Source organism: Geospiza fortis, unplaced genomic scaffold, assembly GCF_000277835.1.
Source record: "Geospiza fortis unplaced genomic scaffold, GeoFor_1.0 scaffold744, whole genome shotgun sequence".
Taxonomy (NCBI): Eukaryota; Metazoa; Chordata; class Aves; order Passeriformes; family Thraupidae; genus Geospiza; species Geospiza fortis.
Window position 1 is genome coordinate 239167 of NW_005054617.1, and position 7344 is coordinate 246510.

At 43.1% G+C, this 7344-nt stretch overlaps 1 protein-coding gene across 1 annotated transcript in view; it reads left to right on the forward strand.

Annotated features, from left to right (window-relative positions):
* The first annotated feature begins 1131 nt into the window (after window positions 1-1131).
* ZDHHC15 (zinc finger DHHC-type containing 15) overlaps window positions 1132-7344 on the forward strand; it is a 184122-nt gene continuing 177909 nt past the window's right edge. The window contains exon 1 of the mRNA XM_031064691.1: window positions 1132-1198. Within this exon, the coding sequence (XP_030920551.1) occupies window positions 1132-1198 (67 nt within the window). The remainder of the gene's footprint in view (window positions 1199-7344) is intronic.

Below are 7344 nucleotides of genomic sequence, written 5' to 3' on the forward strand. Positions count from 1 at the left end.
CCCGGCGCGAGTGCTGAGGGTGTCCAGGTGGGCCCGGGGCTGGGATTGTGGTGTCCCTGGAGCGGGGTGTCGCCCGCGCCCTCTGCCGTGTCCCGGCAGGGGACAGAGACCCCACAAACAAACAACCACAAGCGCCCAAAACTGCCCTCAAGCCACCGGCCCGCTCTGCTGCAGCGGCTCCCCCGGGTGGCCTCAGCGTGCAGAACTGAGGCATCGGTGATGTCCACCTAGCGGGTCTCTCCCACGGGGTATCCCCACCGTGGGGTCTCTTCCCGAGCGGGTATCCTCTCAGAAGGTTTCTCCCCTCAGCGGGTCCCCTCATAGTGGGTATTCCCTCAGCAGGTTTCTCCCCTTATCTGGTCTCTTACTTCAGCAGATCTCTCTGAAGTGTCTCTCTCCTCTTGCTGGTCTCTTCCCTCAGCAAGTCTTCTCTCAGAAGATCTCTCAGTAGGTCTCTCCTCAGCAAGTCTACCACATGGTGGAAGAGAACTCAGCAGGCCTGTCACTTGAGAGTGTCTCTCCCTTCCAGTGGATTTTCCTTCAGGGGGTTCCCGCCTTAGTGGGTCTATCCCCTCATCAGGTCTCTTTCCTCAGAAAGTCTATCCCATGGCAGATCTAAGCCCTCAGCAGGTCTTTCCCCTTAGAGAGCGTCTGCCCTACTGTGGATATGCTCTCAGTGGGTTCCCGCCATAGTGGGTCTCTCCCCTCAGAGAGTATCCTCGCACTGTGGATTCTCCCTCAGAGGGTCCCCACTATGGCAGGTCTTCCCTCTCCCCTCAGAAATGGTCTCCACCTCAGTGTGTTCTCCCCATTGTGAGTCTCCCCTCAGTGCATCTCTTCCCTCGGCAAGTCTATCCCATGGTCGATAGACCATCCCCTCAATGGGTGTCTCTTTCACAAGTAGATTCCTGCTCAGAGGGTTCCCACCATGGCAGGTCTCTCCCCTCAGAGTGTCTCCCACACCATGGATGTGCTCTTACCCCACTATTGTGGGTCTCCCCTGAGAGCGTCTCTCCCCTTAACCAGTCTCTTCCTCAGCAAGTCTATCCCATGGTGAGTCTCCCCATAATGTGTCTCTCCCCTCAGACTGTGTTTCCCCCACAGTAGATTCCCCCTCAGAGTGTTCCCGCCATGGTGGGTCTCCCCTCAGACTGTGTCTCCTCCACAGTAGATTCCCCCTCAGAGTGTTCCCGCCATGGTGGGTCTCCCCTCAGCGTGTCTCTCCCATGAGAAAGTCTCTCCCGATCAGGTGGTTCCTGCCATGATGGGTCTTCCCTCAGTAGGTCTCTCAACTTGGAGAGGGTCTCTCTCACAGTGGATTCCTCCTAAGTGGGTTCCTGCCATGGGGAGAAAATCTCTGTCCCTCAGCCGGGTTCCCGCCATGGTGGGTCTCTCCCCCTCAGCCGGGTTCCCGCCATGGTGGGTCTCTCCCCCTCAGCTGGGTTCCCGCCATGGTGGGTCTCCCCTCAGCAGGTCTCTTCCCCTCAGTAAGGTGCTGCTCCCCACATCACCTCAGCGGGAGGGTTAAAATGGTCCCTGCTTGCAGATCCTTTCCCCCAGACCCAGGCAGCGTTCTCCTATGAAGACATGAAGGAAATTGTGATCCAGGAATGTGACACACCTGCCCATGTGTCTGCAGTGGGTGAAGAGTCTGGTTTTTAAATGGGATTTGGGGTGGTTTTCGTGTCAGAGCTATGGCTATAAAAGGGGTGTTGATGCAGAATTTGACACATGAAGCCTAAACTTATGTTTTTTATAGAAATATAGGCTGCTTCAGAGGTAGTAAAATCTACTGAAGTGAGTTTGTTGACTATTTGTTTATCATGTTTTGTTGCATGGAGATACTACTGTCTGAAGAGTTCAAGCATCCCACTGCAAAAATTGTGGTTTTATTGCTGTAGTGTCAATATGAAGACTCAGATGTGATGAGGTAACTGAAGGAAATAAATTGTGCTTTGGTGAAAATGACAGAGGTCCAAGATGGGGAGGGGCCAGACACAGCTGATGGGACACCCCAAACCTGGAATTACTCTTAAGGATGTAATCCTATAAAGGCTATGAATTTAATGCATAAGATTAATGTAAAGTGAATGATCCTACTGCAATCAAAGACACTGTTCTGTGAAACCTGGTTTTGTGATGTAAGTGTGAGGTTTGCCTGTGGATCCATAGCAAATTCATGGTTTTGAATCCTTATTTCTGCACATGTCTGAGGGCTGATCCCAGGGGGATTAGGAAGAAGGAAGACCTAGTTTCCGCAGTGCAGGACTAGCCAAACTCTGCAGAGGCCTCTGCCACTGACTTCAATCTCCTCTGGATCTGTCTACAATATCCTTAAACCCAAATCCACACAAGCACTTAGTGGAACACTTAGGAAACTGAAAAAAGTAACAGAGTTCAATTACACTACAGTAAAATCCAAGATAAAGTAAAAACCCACAAACCTTCGTGCTTAACTAATGTATAACAAAAGCAGCACAATCCCCCATCCAAGCTGACATTCCTCACTTAACTCTCCTGATTATGGTCAGCTTTTGAAGTGTCCGAGATACATTTTATTGAGAAATCCTACATGCTGGTACAACATGTTCTATTTAGGCACAACAGGATGTGGAAAAGGTAGCTTTCTCATCTTTCTTTTTTCTTTTTTTTTTTTTCTTCTTTTTTTTTTTTTTTTTTTTTTTGTCTTTAATTTCCTGGTTTATTTATGTTTTTACTAAGCTGAGGAAAAAAGTAGAGATTTGTGCCCTGTGTTTTTGAAGAGAAAGAGGGATGTATTTTAAGTACTGAAAACTAGAATGACTCCTCCAAAAGCAGAAACAAGTTCAGTGATTTTATTTATGTATGACATAGAACACAGTTCTGCACTCAGTAGTTTTTTAAAGGAGGACAAAAACTTATGTACAGTTTGTGTCGCAGAACATAGAGCGTTACAAAATTAACTTTCTGCTCTGCTTTGTTTCAGTTGATTTTCAGTTCCCCCAAGTTTATTCTTTGATTACTGTTTGTATTGACCACCTTGGGAACTAAAATTGCTACTGCCATACTGCTCTGTCTTTCAGTTTTCAGAAGAATTAGTAATGATTTTTATACTCAGTTTGCTAAAACAGACCTTGCAGACTCCTTCCACATGCTGTAGAAGTGTATTTAGTGAGGTAGTAATAATATTAATGGCATTTACTGTCAGAGTAATTTCCATCCATGGAGAGTAGCCACATTTAGTGTCTGGCTATAAAATCAAAGGAAGAGCAGGACTGGGATCTGAACAGTAAATAAATTAGAAAAGAATAAGATAAATAACTGCAATGAGCCAACCCAGTATCTGAGCTACTAGATACTGCATATCCTCTGCCTGGGGCTATTCCATTTGGTACAGAAAAGATCAAGACAGCTGAAATAAGTTGAAGTAGCAATGGCCATGAATGCAAAAACAGACATGAAGAATATCTGAGGATAAAGAAATAACAGAGCCTTGAGCTTTAATAAATAATACTTCTGCTTCCTTAGCACTTCCCACCTTGGGATCTTACAACAATCTATGTACACTAATTAATTAAGACTCACAACCAAGGTCACTGTGCAGCTTCTTTTCCCTGGACAGTCTCCTTTTCCGCTAAGAGATGTTGTCCAAAGGATATTGATGGCTTTCTGTATTTGTTTGGGATTTTGGATGCATAGCAGCCCTGCTGGAGCAGAAGCTCTGACCAGGTTTTTGTATATCCAGAAACCAGACACGTTCACGAGAGCATTTCTGCCTTTTGTGGTGTGGTGACCATCTGTGCTGCACATGCAAGGAATGTCTGAGCTCTCCGGGCAGATAAACAGGGCAATCTCCTTTGTGAGGGGGTGAATAAACAAATTTTCTTAAGGAGAGCAGAGGATGGTTTATTGGTTTTTATCTTTGATTGGTTTTACTTAAGCTACTATTATTATTATCATTTTTGCAGTACCACTTCCAGGCCACAGACCCTGTTTGTGCTGGATACTGTGTTAACAAGCGTGTAACAAACCTGAGTGCTTGACCTGAGGAATCTCACTGCTCTGCCTTGTGGAAGGATTCCTACTGGAAGGCAACAGAATCTCCATGAAGGTATAGAACTAGGTGTAAAAGTATGGGGTTTTCACACATTTAGAAGGATAAAGCTCTGAACTTGCCTACTTGGGTCTTGGAATCAGATGCCTAAATAAATGATGTGACTTTCAAAAAAGGAAGAACCTAGCTCTTCCAGTTATTGATAGTTTGGTGTCAAACATGGATCTGTTTGTTTTAATTATCCCAATATGGATTAACAGTGAAAAGCGGAACTGTTCTGGCTCAACTCTGGCTCATGAAAATTCCTGTTTGGAGGGGATTGTTGTAGCTGAGATCTGCAGTCTTTAGGGGAACAAGTCAGGGACAAATACGTGCAAATGAGCATCATGTGCAAATGAACATGGGAGCTTTGCTGACCCTCAGGTAGGTTGTTTTGCCATGGTTCTGTCCCTCTTGAAAATTGCAGGTACCTTGGCATGGCTAAGGACAGGTCTGAATCCTGACTCAAATTATTCATGTTAATACATCTCCAAGTGCTGGATGCTAACTGAGGAATGGGGAAGGCTCCTTTTTTGGGGCAAAGTGGTGCAGAATACTGTTGTCTCCACTTGTAACTTTTTTTGGGGGGGATTTGAGCTAGAATTACAGGACCACTGAGTCACTATGCCTAACAGCTGACATTTGGAGCTGGTTCTCAATTGGAGCTTGCCTCTTTTGCTGTAGTTAGGGAATAAAAAGGAGGTTAACACTGCAACTCCTCTCTGGAAAATACAGAACACATGAAATTAAATACAAGAACTGGTTCTGGTCCTCCTCAAATAAAAAGTGCTGTCCTTTAAAATGTTACTCTTCTAAGTGTGCACCTTTTAACTGTAGCAGCTTCTTATGGAATTGTCCGTGACCATGGTGGGGTGTGTGTTTATATTTGCATCAGTGATTATTAGTCAAATACATAAAAGAGTCACAGCAAAGTTCTGTCTAGCCCCATATCCTGCCTCTTGATAATGGCTAATAACTTGTATATGGAAAACAGGACGAGTATGGAGTGATACTTCCTTTGGTAAACCCTCCCAGCTTCCAGTGGTTTCTGCTTTAGAGACCTTCCTGAGCTGGAGGCTGCAGCTGTATCATTGTTTTTGATATTCCTTGATGGACCTTTTTCCATAAAATTGTCTAATCTTTTTTTTTAAAACCCACTTGTATTTTTGGCTGCCATAACATCCCGTGGCAATGAGTTGCACAACATCATTAGGCATTGTGTGAAAATGAACTTCCTTTTGTTTGCTTTTGAACCCGCTTGCTGCCTGCCAGTTTGAGTTGGTGCCCTATTATTTCTGTTAAGAATACTTTAAAATAATCATTGCTGTTTACCTTTTCTGTGCTGTAACAGCTTGTCTAGAACTTGATTGTTATTATCCTTGTTTTCCATGTTGAAAGGCTCTGGCTTGCTTAAGTTTTCCTTGTGCTAAGGTTTTCTAATGCCTCGTGTGCAGCTTTGGTACATTATGCTTCTTGACCTTTCTGTGGCTTTGTATTTCCCCATTTGCTAGAACTGTGCTCAGTATTGAAGAGATGGGCATACTGTGGGTTTATTCAGAAGAATAATACCATTTTCTGCTTTGTTCTCATTCTTCTAAAAATTCTTAACAGGATAGTTTCCCCCAAATGCTTACAGCTGACACTGTGCTGGTCTTCTTGGGCAATGATCCACTTCTCCAAGATTTCTTTCATTACTGGTAATAGAGAATTTAAAGTATGGCAAGAATGGCTTTTTCCTCATCCATTATTTTTTATCCATGGACTTAGAGTTAAATTTACTACTTTAACACCCACTGGCTTTGTATCATTAGCCACCTACCCACAGCATTTCCAGATCATTTATGGATTATGAAGCAGCAGGAGACACATCGCAGGCCCTATTCTGAGTCTATAGGGAGCTCTGACATTCCTGACGTCAAACATTTATTTCTCTTGGTTATGATCACCAGTTATGTCACTTATTCTCTCATTCTTGCAGTAAGGCTTGTTCATGACCTGGATTTCATACCAAAGTTAATGGCCTGGCAATTTCCCATGGGATACCTGTGGGGATCATCAGTTAATCCTCATATCATTGTGTTATTTTCATCTGTGCTGCTGCCTTAAATTCATTCTCCTTGCAAAATAGCTGTTGGTGTCTGTATTGAACACCAATACAAAGATTCATTGAGTTTTCTTGCTATCACCTTTTCACCTGGGACTGTCTTTTCAATGCCTTAGGCAACTCTTGGTGCTGTGACTGTTCAGACTGAGGCATAGATTTACACAGTGGAACAGAGTCTGTAATTTTCTGTGGTAAAGTTGCTTTGGGACTTTTGGCCCAGTATCACTGTATCTGTCTTTAGGGATGACACTGGTTCTTTCACTGGAGACTAAAACTGAAATATATTGGTGTGTGAGGTGGAGTTAGGAATCTGAACTCAGGGTTATTCTAGAAGTGGATGATTAGATGGGACATCCTAAAATAAAGAATAGAGGGACACAAAAGGGAAAAATAAAGTAAAACAAAAAAAAAAACCTGTCTCCTACTTATGCTGAAAGGCTCCAGTTTGTGTATTTTTGGTGACTGAAGCTTTTCAGCTTTACTGCTGTTCATGTGAATAACAAAGTTCCTTTGTACACTACTGGGTTAATTTGTATAGCATGCTTATAAAAAGACACATAAAAACTTGAAAAGCATAAATAACTTGATTTGATAATTATTCTGTAATTATTCCTTTCTGTATATTATTTCAGTACACCTTACGAAATTTGTTATTTTCTCTAATGAATCAGGTAATTAAAATGTAGCATTAAAAAAGCATCTAGGTATTTTGCAAACTTGGTTAGAGAAATGATAATTCCACAATCAAGCAACCAACTGCCCCACAAATCATGATGCTTCATCAGTAGATCTCTGTGGAGAGAGGAATGAATGGACTGAGAAAAACACTGTAAAGGTGTACTTGTGATGAGTTCTGCAAACAGCCAAAGGATAGAGAGGACACAGTAAAAAGAGCACAGATCTGCTTGCATCCCAAGACACCCACAGAAATGTTTGTTTTCAGGAGAGCCACTTGAGTTTCATAACATGAGCTTCCTTAAAATCTGTCCTGAGAAATCAGGAGTTAACAGAACCCAGTTTCTATAGCCTTAACCTTTCATAAATGCAGTATTTAGTAATCACAGTTCTGGTAGATTGAGTTTCATGTGAGATCTCAAAATGTTTATTTTACAGCATCCTTTGCTGTGTTTGTGCAGCGTTGCTGTTGCCTTTCTCCAGATGGGAAAAT